At 40.2% G+C, this 18,229-nt stretch overlaps 1 protein-coding gene across 1 annotated transcript in view; it reads right to left on the reverse strand.

Annotated features, from left to right (window-relative positions):
* Window positions 1–2,068: 2,068 nt before the first annotated feature.
* Window positions 2,069–18,229, reverse strand: part of gnl2 (G protein nucleolar 2) — a 48,799-nt gene continuing 32,638 nt past the window's right edge. The window contains exons 10-16 of the mRNA XM_068011187.1: window positions 16,761–16,865; window positions 14,829–14,987; window positions 12,539–12,646; window positions 9,727–10,163; window positions 4,253–4,335; window positions 3,601–3,677; window positions 2,069–2,261 (exon numbers count right to left, since the gene is read on the reverse strand). Of these exons, the coding sequence (XP_067867288.1) occupies window positions 2,127–2,261; window positions 3,601–3,677; window positions 4,253–4,335; window positions 9,727–10,163; window positions 12,539–12,646; window positions 14,829–14,987; window positions 16,761–16,865 (1,104 nt within the window). The 3' untranslated portion in view covers window positions 2,069–2,126. The remainder of the gene's footprint in view (window positions 2,262–3,600; window positions 3,678–4,252; window positions 4,336–9,726; window positions 10,164–12,538; window positions 12,647–14,828; window positions 14,988–16,760; window positions 16,866–18,229) is intronic.

Raw genomic sequence — 18,229 nt, forward strand, 5'->3', positions numbered from 1 at the left:
TTGCACTGCCCTCATCCTCCCCCACGTCACCATCCAACACGCTGGAGCGGTGTAAAATTCAGCCTGTTTCAGGTCAATGACCTCTTGTTAAAAGGTGTTGATGACAGATCGCTTACCTGAAACATTGGGCTGGATTTTACCTTAAGAGGACAGGAATTTGCCACCAATGTAAAAGTCGGTGGCAAACCCGCTACTGCCTAGCCTGGGGAGCCATCCCGTATTTTACGGGTCCCCAGGCTTTAACTGTTCCGAGGCGGGACTTCCACCTGCTTGAGGGAGGAGGTCCCGCCTCAGTGAGCTGCCGGCCACTCTTAATTCCAGGAGTGGCGGCCACTGTTGGGACTGCAGCCCAGCCGACCAGATGGAGCCAAAAGACTAGGTAAGTTGGGTATGCCTCATCAGGGAGATCGGTCCTTCCCTGGTGAGGCTGGAGTGGTCGTTAGGGGGAGGGAGGGAGTCTTGGGTCCTGGAGGTGGGGCTAGGAGGCAGGGGGCCACCCTCAATCAGACACCCGTGCCAGACTGCCAATGGGCCCCCCCCCGGGGCACGGAAATGCTGGCAGCTATTGCTGGGCAGCCTTTCACGTCCCCAGCACGCCCGCTTGCCACAGGTAATATACCTGTGGAAGTGGCCGAGGGCCCATAAGTGGCCACTTAAGGGCCTTGATTGGCCTCGGCCACACAGACCATTTTCCTCCCCACTGACCGCCGTAAAGTGGGAGAGGGATAGGTAGGCCTCCCGCTCAATTTTACGCTGCCCCCACGCCACCATGCAACCCGCTGGGGCAGCATAAAATTCAGCCCATTAACTCGGTTTCTCTCTCCACTGATACTGCTTGATCTGCAGCGTACTGCCGGCATTTTCAGTTTTTATTTCAGATTTCCAACATCTTCAGTATTTTCCTTTTGTGAGCATATTATTAGGCACGGTCAGATACATGAGGTTTATGTGGCTGTTACATCTGAGTTTTATAAATAAATTCCTTTTTCAAAGATCTTAAGCTTTCCCCGTGTTACATCTGAATGAACTTAAATAATTTCACTTCAGCCTAAAGAATAATCCATCTGTTGTAAATATAAAAAGGACACAAAAAAAAGTTTACCAACTTACAACTTATATACATTTTATTGAAGCCATGATTGTATTGGAGATAGGAAATTTCCAAAAGGATAAGGATGAATAGTGAAATGTAATAAAATTGACTTCTTAGCTTAGAAGAAAATCTCACCATGACATTCAGATATTTTATACCGGTGTCTGAAGTAGTCATTACTGGATCAGCCAGGTTCAGAATGTTGCCCATAGAAATGGGTCCAAATGGTGAATGCTTTAAGTGAACGTTTTTATAATGAAACACTGCCATCTTTAGGAATTTAATATTTCTTTTTAAAACAAAATTTTCACATGAACACTAACCATTGGAAAAAAAATTAAATCTGAAAAGCTCAGCATTTTAAAAGTAGAAGCATTTCATAACATCCATTTGCCTTTTTGCCTCCAGTAGCGCAGCTGAAAGCTTCGCCATAACTTGTTGTTCGAAATATATTGTTGTTCCTTCATCGTCACTGTTCAAAATCCTGGAACCCCCTACCTAACAGCACTGCTTGTGTCCCTATACGACAGGGATTGCAGTGGTTCAAGAAGGTGGGGCCAACTTCGAACAAACAAACAGAAAAAAATGAATTAAAGAGGCCCTAAAATTGAAAAAAAATCTAATTGTCACCTACTCACTGCACAATTTAATGGGTTAAATTTAACAGCTCTGAGTAACATACTTCAATAAAGCTCATTTTGGAAGCCTGTCAAGCCAGGTATTATTGCTTTTCGCAAAAGACCACCTCCTCTCTGGATTCCACAGGAGAAACTCATCCAAATGAGTCTAGTTAAGTTAGGGGCAGGCAACTCTTGAGAATTTGCACTTGTGAATTCCATTTTCAGCCAAGGATTCAACTTCAACTGTCATTATACTTAAATTGTGTATATTTGGTGATTAATCAGAGGGGAACTGACATTGCACTAAAGAACACTAACTACCACATAATCAGTGTTAAATATAGAGTTCAGTCCATATATAAAAATAATTTTACTTTTATTTAACAAAAAGAACAAGTCTTTTTATTTCAAAATTATCGCTTCTTTTTAAATTTCTGTGACTTGGATGCATTGGTGTTTTTGTTTTTATTCTTGTTCTTGACATTGTGCGTTTCATAGTATCGAACGCCAACCTTCTTCGAATGTTGCAGCCGATCCAGTCTTCGCTTCTGCAAATATAAAATCGCACAGGTCAGTGCAACAGTTCAATGAGCTGAATGCTCCACAATAGATGACTATCTATACAAAATTCACACTTAGCATATACCTTTATTAGCCTATTTAGGTTTTACATTGAGTTCCCAGTACAGAAAAAGGCCATTTAGCCCAACTGTTCTGTGCAGATGTTTACGCCCGACACAAGCCGCCTCCTCCCACCCCTCTTCATTTAATCCTACCGCATATCTTTCTATTCCTGTCTCCCTCATGTGTTTTTCTGGCTTCCCCTTAAATGCATCTATGCTATTCGCCTCAACTACACCATTGTTGTAGTATCCCATATTCTTACTCGTCTTTGGGTAAAGATTTTTCTACTGAATTCCCTATTGGATTTATAAGTGACTATCTTATATTTATGACCTCTAGTTTTGGACTCTCCACCCAAACCCCCCAAAAAAGAGTGGAAATATTTTCTCTACATCTATCCTATCAAACACTTTCATAATTTTAAAGATCTCTATCAGGTTACCACTCAGCATTCTCTTTTCCAAAGAAAACAGCCCCAGACTGGTCAATCTTTCCTGATAGGTATAACCTTTCAGTTCTGGTATCTGAACCTTTTTTGCATCGTCTCCAGTACCTCTATATCCTTTTTACAATATGGAGACCAGAACTGCGCATAGTACACCAAGTGTGGTCTAATCAAGATGCTATACAAGTTTAACATAATTTCTCTGCTTTTTAATACTATCCCTCGAGAAATAAACCCATGTGCTTGTTTTTTTTAAATGGTCTTACTGACTTGCGTAGCTAATTCTAGTGATTTTTGTATCTGTACCTACAGATCCCTTTGCTCCTCTACCTCATTTAGACTATTATCCAAGCAGTATGTTCCTTGTTCTTCCTACCAAAACGGACCATCTCACACTTATGTTGAAATAAACTTGCCAATTACAAACGCATTCTGCAAGTTTATTAATATCTTCTTGTATTTTGTTGCTTTCTTTCTCAATGTTGACTATATTCCTTAATTTGTTGTCTTCCACAAATTTTGAAATTGTACTTCTGATTCCCAAGTCCAAATCATTTATGTTACTTTTGATCTCAGTTATACACTACTTAAAACAGTTTTGACAACAACCCAAAAGTATCTTTTAATCAAACTGCATCTTTATTTACTGGAGCATCACCACATTCAACCTTTGTAATTTAAAAAAAAAATGAACGCCATGAGATTGTTGCATAATGTAAATTGAAAATAATTTTTTTTTGTGAAAGAGAGGGTTCTTTATTAAATTTGTTATTATGCTCCATTCTAATACAATTTTGTGTAGGAAACAAAAGGCTTGCCTCTTTGGATGAGAGTTTGGCAGGAGGTTGTGCATCATCAGGTTCGGTCTGAGCTTTTCTCTTTCCTACTGTACGACCTGAAAATTGTTCAACAGAAGTTTTACACAAACAAGAACGAGAAAGCAAAAATCCTTTGAAAAGGAGCTGTATTTCATCACTCGAAAAAAAAAAATGATTTGATATTGGTGGAGAGAGAGGAAAGAGGAGCCACCCTGCCACACTGCTCCCCCCCACCCCCCCCGCAACATTGTTTTAAATAAAAATCTGAGCTTAAAGAGAAATTATAAATCTCTGCAAATTTGACCTTTTGAAGTTTGCAGCGATTGTTAGTTAAAAATTTCTTGGTTAGTACCACATTTAAGGCATTGAGCTTCTTTAAAAATATTAATAGTAAATTTGATACAGCATCCTTTTGTGATCTGCATTAATCAGTGTTAAACACTGATAACTGAAAATAAAGTGAAGAGCATAAAGGAAAGTAATGCCTGCATCTTATCACATGTAACTTAAGTAGATGGTGATGAAAAAATCCCCACACAGATTTTTACGATTCAGAATTCTAATGCATATTTTGAATTGGTTTTGGTGAAAGGGTTTGCAGAAAGGTTAGAAAGGTTTAGTGAAAAATGACACCCAGGATGTCTGAACTTACCCTTTTCTTTTGATTCCTCTGCTTGATCAGTTGCCTTTTGACCTGGCTTGGTAAGCAATTTTGCAGTAAGTCCCTTGGGAATCCTAAAACATTAAAAATAGAATTTTGCACTTGGATAACCTCTAAAACAAACTCCACTGCTGTAGCAAAATCCAGAATTTAAATATCACATTTTATTCCGATACTGAAAATTGGACAACTGAGCGTTTTTTGCAAATAGTTGCAATCTTCTACAGATTTAGGTTTAAATTTCAGCTAGGTCGTAAAAGAGCTGCTGGGTTATCACAGAAAATATACCATCTCTATCTATGAAAATACTCATAAGCTAGAGCTGAAGGTTAACCTTGCTCTGGAACTGGACAGAAAATTAGCAGGATCCAAAAGGCAAAAAAGATCCATAGCAGTAAATTCAACAGTTCAGTTTTTTTTGGGGGGGGGGGGGGGGGGGGTGGAGGGGAAAAGAGTATCACAAGAAGTTCTGGAGGATAAGGAACACAAGTGGCCCAAAAAAGAACAAGATAATGCACCATAGGCAAATTCACACATTAATGATTGATATACTCCCTCAGTTTCCCTTCAAGGGCACAATCAAATATTCAAGTAATACTTTCTAAAAACTGGAAATCTTATGGTTCACTACAACAGCAATTAAATAGCATTTTATTTCATCCTCCTGCAACTATTCTTTTTGTTAAAAGCTCTGTTATTGGTTTAAAAGGAGAGATCTTAATTGTTTTTTCATGTAGACAGGTGTCACGTGCCCTGAGCAACGAGAGAGCCAATTCCATTTTGTAATTGACTGTTAGGAGACATAGCCTGGAAAGATTCTCCCTCACCAAAGACAGGGAAAAAAAAAACTTCCAAATGAAACTAGTACATAATGTTGGGTATTCCACACAATTTGAATAATGCACGAATTCCCTTGCCATTCAAATGCCTTCATAGCATTAAAGTTGACTAGTTGTGCATGATAGCAGCAGACAGAGTTTCAGTTGAGTATAATACCTGTCAAAAGTTAAATGTGGCAAGAGGCTGGATTTTTCAGATGATAAAACTCAAGCTTATTTCAAAAAAATTTAAATATTTTAAGAAAAATCTTAAACACTTGTGGATAATTCAAAAATTCCATGTACATGTGTATGATATGGTGATCCCCACTTACACTGTTCAATCAAACTTCCCGTTAATTGGGCAGCCGGGAAAAACAGATAGCATGGCTTGAGCTAGATGGCCTCAGTTTCCTAATACGTAGGTCTACTTTTTACCCAGTACTACAGCAGGATGACAGAGGATAATGACAAAGAAACAAAATGCCGAAGTAGTAAGATGATTGAAGGTTTATCCCAAGCTGTGGGATGTCGTGCATTATTTCAGTCTCTAGTCCACTTTGTGCAGTAATGATCACTGACCACTACATTAAACTTCACTACAGACATTTTGTTCAAGGACGTATCATTCTTTGAATTCTCCAACCCTTACCATTTTTGGTTTCCATTTTGTAAGAATAGCCAGACAGATGACCAGATACCAGGCCTATATCTATGTTGCTGGTCATCAGAAAAAACACAAAATCTGCCAAGTTAAACTTCGCTTCATCAACAACAACTTTTACTTAGATAGCACATTTAACAGTGCAAAAATCCAAAGATGCTTCATAACAGCATTAACGAAATTTGACACCAAGCCACATTAAGGAGATATCAGGACAGGTGGACAAAAGATTAGTCATATGAAGGAATACAACTGCTCGTCAGTGACTCACCATAACACCAGATCGACAAAGCATCACGGTTGACTATTAAAACTGTACCAACACTTTGCTGTATCCTTTTCCCTGGCCACTGTCTGAGGGTAAACTAGACCAACAACTTTGGGGTCCTACTGACCCCGAGCTGAACTTCCAATACCATATACAAGCATGGTAAATAGCAGAAGCAGCACGTGTTAGAGCTTAGCGATCCCACAACCAACTGATCCGATCAAAGCTCTGCAGTCCTGCCACATCCAGTTGTGAATGGTGGTGGACAGTTAAACAACTAACTGGAGGAGGTGGCTTCACAAACATCCTCATCCTCAATGATGGGGGAGCCCAGCATGTCAGGGAACAAGACCAGACTGAAGCATTTGCAATCATCTTCAGCCAGAAGGGCCAAGTGGATGATCCATCTTGGCCTCTTCCTGAAGTCCCTGGCATCCCAGCTCTAGTACTGAAGACTTGTGCTCCAGAATTAACCATGCATGTAGCCAAGCTGTTCCAGTGCAGCTACAAGACTGGCATCTCCCGAACATGTGGAAAATTGTCCAGGCGTGTCCTGTCCACAATAAGCAGGACAAATCCAATCCAGCCAATTACCACCCCATCAGTCTACCCTCAATCATTAGCAAAGTGATGGAAGGTGTTGTCGACAGTGCTATCGAGTGACACTGATCTGGCAATAACTTGTGCACCGATGTTCAGTTTGGTTCAGCTCCAGATCTCATTATAGCCTGGGCCCAAATATAGACAGAAGAGTTGAACGCAAGAGGTGAGGTGAGAGTGACGCCCAAAACATCAAGGCAGCATTTGATCAAGTGTGGCATCAAGGAGCCCTAGCAAAATTGAAATCAATGGGAATTGTGGGGAAAACGCCCCACTGATTGGAGTCATACCTAGCACAAAAGAAAATGGTTGTGGTTGTTAGAGGCCAATCACCTCAGCCCCAGGACACTGCTGCAGGAGTTCCTCAGAATATTGTCCTAGGTCCAACCATCTTCAGCTGCTTCAATGAACTTTCCTCAAGCATAAGATCAGAAGCGGAGATGGGCGGCACAGCGGTTAGTACCACAGCCTCACAGATCCAGTGACCCGGGTTCGGTTCTGGGTACTGCCTATGCGGAGTTTGCAAGTTCTCCCTGTGACCGCGTGGGTTTCCGCCGGGTGCTCCGGTTTCCTCCCACAGCCAAAGACTTGCAGGTTGATAGGTAAATTGGCCATTGTAAATTGCCCCTAGTGTAGGGTAGGTGGTAGGAGAATTGAGGGAAGGTGGGGATGGGGTAGGGAATATGGGATTAATGTAGGATTAGTATAAATGGGTGGTTGATGGTTGGCACAGACTCGGTGGGCCGAAGGGTCTGTTTGTGCTGTATCCTCTCTATGACTCTATATCATCGCCATCACCAAGGCTGTCTACTTCCACCTCCTTAACATTGCCAGTCTCTGCTGCTTCCTCAGCTCATCTGCTGCTGAAACCCTCAACCATGCCATTGTTGCCTAGAGATTCAATAATTCCAATGTTCTCCTGGTTAGTCTCCCACCTTCCGCCCTCCATAAACTTAAGCACATCCAAATGTCCGTTGCTCTTATCTTAACTTGCATCTAGTCCCATTCATTCATCATCCCTGTGCTGCCTAACCTATATTGGCTCCTGGTGCAGCACCATCTATATTTTAAAACTCTTTTCCTCATTTTCAAACCCATCCATGGCCTCACCCCTCCCCATCTCTCAACCTCCTCCAGCCCTACAACCCTCTGAGATCTCTGCACTCCTCCAATCCAGACATCTTGAGCACCCCCAATTTTAAATCGCTCCACCCCTGGTGGCCACGCTTTGAGTTGCCTAGGCCCTGAAGCTCTTTAATTCCCCGCTTAAACCCCTCTCTCCTCCTTTAAGATGTTCCTTAAAACTTACCTCTTCAATGAAGCTTTTGGCCACCTGTCCCAAGACCTCCTTAAGTGGCTATGTCAAATTTTGTTTGATAATGCTTTGTGAAGCACCTTGAGACATTCTAGCAGCGCTAGATAAATGCCAGTTATTACTGTAACACAAGCCAGTGTTCCAAATTTCTGTGCTAAAAATATTGCACTTTTCCTTTTAAAGTCTTCCCTCTTTATTCCCTCCTGTCTTGAATGCGGTCATGTTAGGGGCTTCCAGTAGTCTGGGGTGGGTTGAGGAGGGATGGGGAGAAAAAAAAAGTTTTCTAGCACCTTATTCAAGTCACTATATTACTTTTCACATAAGCATTAATTATTATAGGCCAGCTACTCATCCACCCTATGGTGTCATTACAGTCTGTCCCAATCCAGGCTTCGCCCAGCATCCATATAATACAGAATGAATTTGGGGGCAGGGAACTTGATATTGGATTCTGATCTGGTGCTTAAACCCCAACCACCCCAGCCCAAGGATTCTGTGGCAAATCTAAAATAACACAATCATCGCTATCTCCAGAGATCAACAAATTTCACTTTTTCTATTTTTTGTGCTCGGCGAGATTTGGTGTTTATAAAGAGGAAACTTTCCATTTGGGCACCCAATGTCAGCTCTAAGCTCAGAATGTTTGGAACTCTTTAGCCCAGAGAGCAGTGGAAGCTGGGTCATTGAATATATTCAAGGCTGAGTTAGACTGATTTTTGATCTGCAAGAGAGTCAAGGGTTATGGGGGGCTGGCAGAAAAAAATGGAGTTGAGGCCACAATCAGATCGGCTGTGATCTTATTGAATGGCGCAGCAGGCTCGAGGGGCCGAATGGCCTACTCCTGCTCTTATTTCTTATGTCAAAATAGGTATAATAACATCAATGCAGAGTAATGCCCCCTTTGCTGCAACTCCAATCTCATTAGAATATCTCCCACTACTCCAGTATGGTATTGTTCCATTTTCCACAACAATCATCCTATGGCTTTTTTGGAGTGAGACAGCCAATTTAGTGCCAAATTTGGAACAGTATTGTGTTTTGAACCCCTTCCCATTCCGAGCTGAATTTAAATCCAGAAGTATATCTCTAAACCGTCTGTCCTTTTAAAAAAAAAAGTTATTAGCCAGTTTGTCTCCTATTTAAATCCTAGCCTGCATAAATTCCTGCTCACCTATAACCCACATCCTCAATGACCTACCTACACTGACAATCTGGTTTTGCATTACCTCAAATTCTTGTCCTCATCTTAAAAACTATCTAAAGTATTGTCCTATCCTATCTTTTAATTCTTCTTGTATAGCATAAAAGGCTACGGCCCAAGTGCTGGAAAATGGCATTAGAATAGTTAGGTGCTTGATGGCCGGCACAGACATGATGGGCCGAAAGGCCTGTTTCTGTGTTGTATAACTCTATGACTCCTCCAGTCCTCCAACCTCAAACATTCCGTTCCCTTGGTTTTAGCCTCATGTACCTCCCTTTCACCCATGCATCAGCTACCTATATTCCACTCTCTGGTATCCCTCCCCAAATGACTCCACGTCCTCATCCTTCGTAATCTTTTCTTTGGCTCAGCATCTTCCTCACACCTCAGAAATGCCATGTGATACTAAAAGGTGATACAGAACCACAAGCTGTTGTGTAAAAACACCCTTAAAAGTTTTGTTAACCAATGGAAGGTGACACCAACTAGATTTGATAGTCCAGTCCCATCCTGAGCAGATACCATCGTTCAGTAAATATTGCTATTAAGAGGCAATTTCTTGTACCAATTTATTCTGTATGGGAAAGGGGAAAGCTTACCTAATAGCTGAGAATCGTTTTGCTTTGGCTTTATCCAGGAACTTTTTGTATTTAGCAATTTTTTCATCCAAATCCTGCAACACTTGTTTTGGTTTTTTTGATTTACCCTCAAGATGAAGACTATTTTCTTGAAGTTTATTTAGATCAGCCCCAGTTTGTTCTTTTTCTTCACTACCCTCCATTTCCTGCTCCTCCTCTTCTTCCTCTGAGCAGCTCTCTTCATTGTCAGAAATGTTTATAGGTAAGAGGTCTGTCTCCAAAAATTCAGGTGCCACATTGATTTTTCCGAAGTTTTGCCTAACTTGTGTAACAATTGGTTGTGTCATATTGGGTTTCTCAGTTTTTTCTGGCTCACTTTCGACATTCACTTCTTCTGATGACTCCTTCACTTGCTTAATGTCATTAGGTTCTTTGTCCATTTTAAGCGTATCTAATAGCTATAAAAAAAAACAGGAGAGTAAGTAAGCTATTAGAGGAGAGAGAGTCAGGCTTTGCATATATATAATATATATATATATATATATATATCTATAAAATGTGGTTTTCACATAAAAACATTGAGCTACAGATCATATTAAAAAACACCAAATCACCAATGAGAAACTAAACAAACATACATAATGATAATTGTAGTTCAAGCCTAAATAAGTCTTAATTCAGGATCACTCAAAATATCTAGCTTATCAACCAAGTTTTCCAGTTTGGAACTGATTGCCTGTGCCCTGACTGAATGTAAATGGCCTTTTATAAATATGAAGTGTACAAGAGAATGAATTGGTCCCTGAATCAATTTGCTTCACTGCGTATTTTGTACAATGTTATGAATAATTGTAACATTTTATCTGTTCGTATCAAAAATCGATTGCACGCCATCTGTAACATTACCAAGAATTCAAATTATAATTGGTTACTGAAAAGAAAACAATTCACAGAGACAGTGATAAGTAGTTATTAAAAATCAATACTTTAATTACTTTTTACATAGCTTTACTATCTTTAAAAATGCTGTTAAATGACATCAATTTTACATTCTATTATTATAGGTTTGCTACAATCTATAAACAGTGAGTACTGACAGCATTGAGGAACTTTATTTATACAATATAAAGCATTTTGTAAACACAGCTCCCAAAGTCAAGTGCATCAATTCGCCCCAAACGAGATCATTATTTAATTAATTAAATATTTCTTCGAAACTAATGAAAACAGGCAGGGGGAAAAAAAGACAAAAGTAGCCCTGAAGCGAATTCTTGTCATATAGCTTTATGGTTTCATGATGTAGGGACATCTAGTTAATCCAAAATATTTGCACCGTAAGATACAAACATTTCAGAAACCTTGGTGCTGAACACCACTATGGTAGAGGCCTGCTACCCGATGGGACCCGACGACACGTGTCGGGTTCAGGTCGGGTTGGGTTGGGCCCATCATCAGCTGCTTTCGGGCTTGGATCGGGTCGGGCCGGACACACGGCAAGTGCTCTACTGTTAAGTATTGAAATTTTTAAAACTTACCGGAGCAGGGGGTCTGGGACGAAACTGAGTCTGTGCAGTGAGCAAGTGACACGATTATGACATCATCGCGCATGCGCTGCAGCTTCGTGGAGCTTCCCAGACGGAAAGTAAACAAAGGGATAGTTGGATCGGGTCGAGCTGGGGCGGGTTCAGGTCGGGTCGAGCTCGGGGCAAAATTCGGAGGGACTTGGGCCCGCTGTGATTTAATCGGGTTCGGGTCGGGTTCTTTTTTCCCAACCTGAGCAGGCCTCGACACTGTGGTTGTATTTACTGTGCTCTGTATATAAGCGATCTTTCGGCAAACATTATCCACCCATTAATATTTTATCTTCAATTCAGCCACAGAATTAATTCAAGGGTCAATGAAAACATAATTAAAATCTGATCCCACAATAAGTTGATTTTAAAGAGGTTGCTGTAGCAACTAGACAACAGAAGGTTCGAAATGTAATTTACAACTGCTTCCACACATTCTCTCAAGCAGCCAAGCTCAAAGCCTCCCAACTTAATTGGGACTAGTTATTCTATTTTTACGCAGCCGATTAGCCCGACTGCACCAGTGCCCAGCACAAATGGGGTACAGACGTCAGTGTTGCTTTTGATGGTGAGAAAATAGCTGCATCAATTCAGCTCCCTCCAATGCCAGCTCAGGCGGGAGCATCTGGCCTCCACCAGGAAGGCATCGAGTGCACAAACGACAGGACACTGGAATGACATCCTGAAAGCATCAGCATCACTGAGACGTGCACAACCTTAGGTTGCATCGGACTAGTCCCAACCAAAAAACCCATGCGGGAGTCAAGAGGTTCAATTCCTACTTGAAAACAGTTTAAGGTACAGGGTGGGCATGCTGATAAGAGATAGCAAAAGGAATTAATATGACAATCAGGGAATTCTATACCACCTGAATTGTCCAGGTCAATGATTGCAAGACAGCGAAGATGCAAAATTACACATTTATTCCTTTTAATTGCTGCCATCAGATGTGCAAATCACAAGTATTTCCTGCTGCAGATTGTATTTAGTATATTTGAATAGTCTTGTAAAAACTGAAGGACAACTCAACAAACACTTGAAAATAGTGTATTAGCGTAATTTAAAATTTTCCGTTTCTGAATCTTTATACTTGGGATTACGTTTGGATCAGTTTAGGATGGTCTGTATTTCAGCTTTTTAAAATTATAGAATTAAATGTACTTTTATATCAACAATTCAGTGTTATCAATACATATCAGTACACCAAGTGTTGTCCTGGATTTATATTAGCGAACAGTTTTTATAATCCAAAAACATATTACCTGTGAGTTTACTTCTGCATTTGGTGGTTTTACAAAGAATGGTATTCGTCCTCTTTGCCAATCATTCAACACCATTTTGGCTACTGTTTGTATGTCAGGTTCTCCACCCTGTAAAACAATATAAGGTGGTAAATTGGGAATCAAAACTGGCTTTGGGAAGAACAAGAGAAAGCATAAAAAGCATGTCAGCAATAACACATATTTTAGGTTTATTGATCGATCACACCAAGATTGAAAATACTGCATTATTGATTTCCAAGACAATGTTCAAATCGTGATCCAACTCTGGTACAACACCGCAGTATGTAAGATGCAGTTGTTCCACATTTCTTTATCACCTACTCCTTTCTGTTCCTTGGTGATTGTCATTTTCTTTATCAAGTCTATGTCTTATGAACGAAGTTTCTGATTGTGCAAAGATAGGTAGTTCTCTTACTTGTACAGTGTAATTGAAACATTAGTTATCACCTTGCTGTAATTTATTGTAAACCAACATCTTGCAATTGTAATAGTCACTTTAAATCATTCAAATTCAGTACAATAGGCATCAACAGAAGGAACCAAATATTGTACATGATAAGCCTACCAGTGACCAGGTGCAGCCTACTGATTAAACAGGAGCAATCATCATACAATGGGCAATAACACTATTAGCTAGAATACAGTATATGACAAACTCTATTTAAATTATTGCATCAACACTTAATTATCAATTTAGTTATTTCATAGGTCAAACAGGAGAAAACTGAATTAGAACTGGGATTCACAAACACTCCTTGAGAAGGGAATTATATCAGGCTACATGCATAATATGGATGACCACAGCTAACTATAGGATAAAGCATTTAAAAATAAAATAAAGTTTTTGCAAATATAGATGCAAAATCTATATATAAATATTCTTCCTTGTATCTTACTCCAAGACTGACTCCAATACATTACTGAGGGAGTGGTACACCACCAGTGATTTTGTCTTTTATCTGAAACATCAAACCAAGGCCCAGTCAACCTACTCAAGTCAATGTTGAATGTACAATTCTTGAATCTTGCTCACTGCAAAATGACTGCCCCCACTAAGTGGCTCGGTGAGGGGGTGGAGGAGAGTCAGTTGCAGCATGAGGGGGTGAGGGAGGGTCAGTGGCTGGGTGAGGGTCAGGGGGTTGGTGAAGAGGAACTAAGGGAAATGAGGAACAGTCAGGAAAATGGCTACGGTAGAAGTTCAGCCATTATCATATTGGATGGTTGAGCAGGCTCAAGGGGCCAAAAGGCCTACTCCTGCTTCTTATGGTCCACATTACAATGACTACATTTAATGCATTTCACTGTATTTGAAGGACTTCAGGATATTTTTAGGAAATATGATGAGGCTCTACATAAATTAAAGCCTTTCAAAAGATTTCCTGTCAGCCAGCCTTTGTGGATTCTGCAACTTTTCTGTGGAGTTGTCACTAGCAGCAGGGGACCCATGAGTCAAGAGTTGGTAGCTCAGCATCCTTCTATGCAAAATGTAAGTGTAGCTGCTTTGTATTTTCATCGTCTATCTCTTGTCTGCCTGTCTAATACTTAGCAGCTGGCTCCCGGGCAGTGCCGGACCACCCAGGCATGGCTTTATGTCACTGCCATCCCACCCACAGGGAGATGCTGCAACCTTCAATTTGCATGGTCAGATTGGAAAACAAAAGTAACAGCACTTGAAACAGCATTCATCACTGCTCCATGGCATCGAGTGTAAAAATGCAAAACAGTCGTTTTAACAACTGCTTTGAGATTTCTTCCAATGTCTGCCGAGCATGTTAGGTAAGGGGGAGGAAATCCGTTATGTGAACTGATCAGCGAAAACTTAATCTGCCACCCTTAAAAAAAACTACTGGCTTTCAAAACTGCACCACTGGTCAAAGTTTATGTATAAATCAGTTGTCCTTGTATGCTAAAACAAGGTATTTATATGCTGGTTACATCAAACATTTTTTGCCTTTGACAACATAACAGAAACACAGGGATTGTTAAAATTTGGAAAAGAAATATATATATATTTTTTTTAAGTTTTTTCCCCCACAAATCATGTCCTACACTGAAAATAGTTTGTCAGTTACTCATTTCTCTGAACTTGCACTTTGACCAGGCAATTGCAAGGTGCATCTTTCTTCTCTCTGCCTGTAGGTTAGTGGATGAAATGTTTTAAGACTTCACTGCAGATTAAATTTTAACAAGATATTATTCAGTGTGTATTTCTAATGAGGTATCATACTAAGTAATGTTGAAATCAATGACCAAAAAAAAAAAAAATCACCTTCAAAAGTTTCCCCATCCTGAAAGCAAGCTTTTCTAAGAAATCCACTGCATGGCTCCAGCAATCTATCTTGTAAGTCTTGCTGATATATTCTGATTTAGCTCTTGCCAACACTGCAGCAATGTGATCCTCAGGACATTTGATTTTCTCCACTTGAACCTGTAAGGTGAGCAGGAGACGAAATCAAGTTAGGTGGGGTCTCAAACTCAGTCAGTTAACTTGGCTCCAAGCGAGGTCTAAAAAAGGAAGCACAAAATCGGGAGCTCATAGAAAGTCACTGGTGATCAACTGCAGATTAAAACAATCTATATTTATATAGTGTCTTTAAGTCTGTAGTGACAACATTGCAATTATTAAGTGCTGAGTGTCAGTGATCTGGAATAGACTAATAGTTGTGTTCAGCATTAACAGTTGCTTTCAACACAGAACACCACTTCAGATTAAGTTGAACAAAGCAGCCACTCATGGATGACTACAACCCAATAATCTACTCATAGGTCAGATGAGAGACAGTAACACTTAGCCACCCAAGTTATGTAATTTAAACCTCAATTGGGTTATTACCTTATAATGACCAGCATGAATCCATTATTCTCAATGTAAAATAAAACACACTTTTTCATGTTTAACTACATGTTCACTTCCAGACAGCTGTAAAGGAGACTGATGATTTCCATCAGTCCGACTTATAAGGACTAAAGTTAATAATTCACAGAATCATAGAATTCTATAGAATTACAAAGCCACGACTAATTTTTCTAAATAGAGATGTGCTGAGTGCAGAGCGACCGCATCTTCTGTATGTGTCACACAAGAGTGAGCAGGTGCAGTTTCTACATGTAGCATGTGGGAAGATGAGTCCAGCTTCTACATGTGCTGTGCAGGAAAAGAGCAAGTGTTCCAAACATGTTGCACAGGAAGAGCAAGCGCAGTTTCTACATGTCGTGCATGGGAAGAGTGAGCGCAGCTTCTATACAAGGTGTGTAGGAACAGCAAGTGCAGATTCTATGCCTTGTGCAGGTCTTATGTAATGCAGTGGTGTAGACTGAACGACCCTATGGTGCCCCCCCCAAATTTACTTTTAAATTATGCTGTCAGTCTCTCCACGTGAACTGGCAGCAGAGGATAAGCACATCCACAGAATGACTGTAATAAATCAACCATTGCGCATCTACAATGTAATGCTTGGAATCAAATAATATAACACCTAAAACATACAGAGGACTTGGGCATCCAATGGTTTAATGTAACAGCAGGGCATCACCAAGGGTTGCATTCTACTGCCAGTGCAACATTTTCAATAGGCACAATTAGACCAGTGAGAGGCACTACAATCCAAGGGAAAATGGATCTTCCAGGTCACACATTAACAAAATCCAAATGTTTTACCTTCATCTACTCACTGACTACAGCAGACACAGGCTTTGAGAGCCAGAGGCTGTAGAACAGTATCTAATCAGCTTGAATTAGCATATTTAAAAGCCTACTACATGACTTGATGGCAACAGCTGCACTGCAAAGGTCCCACTTTGGGAAGCAGCAAGTCCAACCCAACAAGTGAGGTGTAAGAAAGGAGAAATTCATGATCAACTACAGAGAAATATTGTTACAATACTTTTTTCAAACAAAAAATGTTCAGTCACTAAATTGTAAATGTTCTTTCCGAAACACATTTTCAGTTTTACTACAAAGTAAAAAAGGATCATTTTCACGTAATGAATTACTGCAAATGGGATTATAAAAAGGAGCTCTGCTGCACCATTATTATCTTGCAAGAGCCACCTACTGCTGCTGTTTTAGGTCATATCAACCTTGGTGGAACTACCTGACACAATTTACAACTTTGTGTTTGGTGCTCACTTTACTCTTGAATCCCCAATGATAATCCTATTGTTTTTCTAGAGTGAAGTTACTTGAAAGTTTTAGGCTCACCACTCCTTTCAACACAATTTCAGTCTCTGTGTCACCAGATGGATAGACAACACCAGGGCAATCAATTAGGAAAATTCGTCGCATCAGAGTGATGTACTGCCAGACCTACAACAGGGAGTGAGGGAAGACAAAAATTATTGTAGCATCTTATATCATGACATTATTCTCACATTAGCAGTTGGCAGGAAAAAAGACAGAAGCGCAAGGGGAGAGCCAACTGCGAAACAGCCCTGACAACCAATTTTATCTGCAGCACCTGTGGAAGAGTCTGTCACTCTAGTATTGGCCTTTATAGCCACTCCAGGCGCTGCTCCACAAACCACTGACCACCTCCAGGCGCTTACCCATTGTCTCCCGAGACAAGGAGGCCAAAGAAGATTCGCACATTAAACTAGAACTGAAAAATACAAAGAGCCACAAGTTCTATTTGAAGTACAGAAAATCAAATTACGAAGAGAAACACACTAAAGACACTTGTCAAAGGTCATCAATTCATGCAAATTAGTCATTTTGAGGTCTTGATGCTCAAATTTAAGAATGGCAGTGTTGGCGAATGGACCATTTTTTCAGATTAAGTACTCCTGGATTAAATATGGGGCAATTAGAAACAGACTAAAGCCATTTCTCCAGTGCTCCAAGACGTAGCCTAATCTCAATCTGAGAGAAATAATCATGTCACAGAAGTGCGTCAGCTATCTTTATGAGATTGGGATTGAATGTTAAAATGCAACTGAGATGATGACTAAGTCCACAATGGCAAGGGTGATTATCGAGATAAGCAGTTTTAACTTTCCAAGATAAAACTGGAAAGTATCTTGGAGAGAAACACACCGGTAATTGCAACTGCTGAGGCAGCAGGATGGCTGACAAAAGGGATCTATGATCTTTTCCAGCCTCAAGAGTTTCTATGTTTCTCTAAGACAGCATATTATGAAATCTGACTGCCCCTGGTGACAGCATAACCCAAACGGCCAATCAGTACAACGGAGAATGGGCTAACTGCTTGCGCTGAAAATTTCTGACTCCTACTCATTCCGTTAGGATCAAATCAAAACTGTCCACCTATCCATCATCATATAATAACAATCCTCTTTGCGGATCTGGATGCAAAATAAATCTTTATGATCAGTCAAAATGTGAGCTCATAAATCATATTCTTGTAAAACCTTATTGAGGATGTGAAATGAGCAGTCGGCTACAAAACTTAGGCCAGTTCATTCAGTTGCAACCTTCACCTTGAGCCATTGTCTAAAGTAGAGAGCAAGTTGCATTGATGACACATGATTATTACACTTACTGTAATATCTGGACAGATGGGCAGAGAGAGAAATAACTTATTTAAGTAACTCTAAGATTTTCTATGATACAAAAATGACAGGATGCAACAAAAACTGACAAAAATAAAGCGGAGGATGGCTGTCTTCAGTATAGGAGATGACTAAAAAACGTTTCTACATTATTGAAAGTTT

Source organism: Heterodontus francisci, chromosome 31 (assembly GCF_036365525.1).
Source record: "Heterodontus francisci isolate sHetFra1 chromosome 31, sHetFra1.hap1, whole genome shotgun sequence".
NCBI lineage: Eukaryota > Metazoa > Chordata > Chondrichthyes > Heterodontiformes > Heterodontidae > Heterodontus > Heterodontus francisci.